The 1,422-nt window shown below is 40.8% G+C and overlaps 1 protein-coding gene across 1 annotated transcript; it reads right to left on the reverse strand.

Annotated features, from left to right (window-relative positions):
• Window positions 1-242: 242 nt before the first annotated feature.
• Window positions 243-1,281, reverse strand: SARC_16148 (hypothetical protein; the record flags this gene model as incomplete). Its single annotated transcript, XM_014289743.1, has 3 exons — window positions 243-329; window positions 662-781; window positions 1,144-1,281. The coding sequence occupies 3 exons, from the start codon at window positions 1,279-1,281 to the stop codon at window positions 243-245; spliced, it is 345 nt and encodes a 114-aa protein (XP_014145218.1).
• Window positions 1,282-1,422: the final 141 nt, after the last annotated feature.

Raw genomic sequence — 1,422 nt, forward strand, 5'->3', positions numbered from 1 at the left:
TCTTAATATATATATATATATGACATCACCCTGAGGGCTGAGGCTAAACCCTTGAATCAGGAAGCAGCAGTGGTTCTATATAACGCTACCCTTTACAACACTGATACTCATTGCTACATTTAGACTACAGCAATTATTCAACTCAATGTCACCGAGCAAGCTAGAATTGCCCCGTCTAAGTAGTTCTACGGGGTATAGCATTTATTGCGAATTGCTGAAGTAATACGTTAGATCACCTAGCTCTATTTATCGACCTTCAAGAATCCTACGAAGTTGTTGTGCAATCCGCCTACATAGAGGCCTCCTTTGGTCGTCTCGACGGAGGTGAGCTGCAGTATCAAGGACAAAGTACGGGAGTTAGAGAATTGTGTGCACAAAACATGAGCAAATTGGGAGATATCATTGGGGTTGGCTCAGATGCATGACACACTGAGAAACGGATATATATCGGCTAAAAACAAATAGAATTACAGATCAAAAAGGCAAAATAATCTTACTGAAGCCGCATCTGCGATCATAAAGGCTCCGCACCCGGCCTAAACAATATTACAGTATACAAACTGGCAACAACATCAGTAAATATGCGATATGATTGGAAACGTGATGATTATACATCTCCTACATTGCACAAGCATGACTATATAGTTTGGCGTATACCTACCTGGGAGGTTTCGCCACTGTGGTCTTGCCAAGTGCGAGTAGCCACACCATTTTTATCTGTGCGAACAATAAAGCCCCACCTTGGAATAGGTGCACTCAGTCCACGCGGAAGATACAAGAGCTGTAAGTGAAATTTTGTTGGTGAGCAGAACCGATTGATCGAGTGAGTGCAAGATTAAAACTCTCGGTTGCGAGGAAAAGAAAAATCAGACCGAAGCTAACTATTTCACACTCAGTCCACTCGGAAGATAGAAGATCTGTAAGTATAATTATATTGATTGAATGCACTGTAGAAATGAATGTATGGGAAAAGTGGATCGACGCTAAACGTTGTGGATTGCCGGAATTGTTCACTGTCACTGGGTTTGGTAGAATTCAACTTTGAGTTCCTCCAATGAAAAATAAATCTCCAGGACAGTACCCTATGTAGCCCTTTCGCCATCTGCAGAGGCAGATGTCAAGGACAACATGCGAGAGACTCACCAATTGTCGAATTGATGGCCAGTCAACGAAGCGCACAATCATGTCAGGGAACAATGATAAAATAGCGAAGTAGAAAACAGGTTCTCCTTTCTCATCCACTCCAGCGCTGACGCCATCCGGGATTCCCACATGGTTCATACTGTATGGTGATTGAAAAAGTTGGCGATTAATCAGAATTATATATATATATATATATATATAATTATATTTATTTATATATATATATATATATGTGTGTGTGTGTGTGTGTGTGTGTGTGTGTGTGTGTAGTATATATAT

This window comes from Sphaeroforma arctica (genome assembly GCF_001186125.1).
Source record: "Sphaeroforma arctica JP610 unplaced genomic scaffold supercont1.7461, whole genome shotgun sequence".
Lineage (NCBI taxonomy): Eukaryota > Ichthyosporea > Ichthyophonida > Sphaeroforma > Sphaeroforma arctica.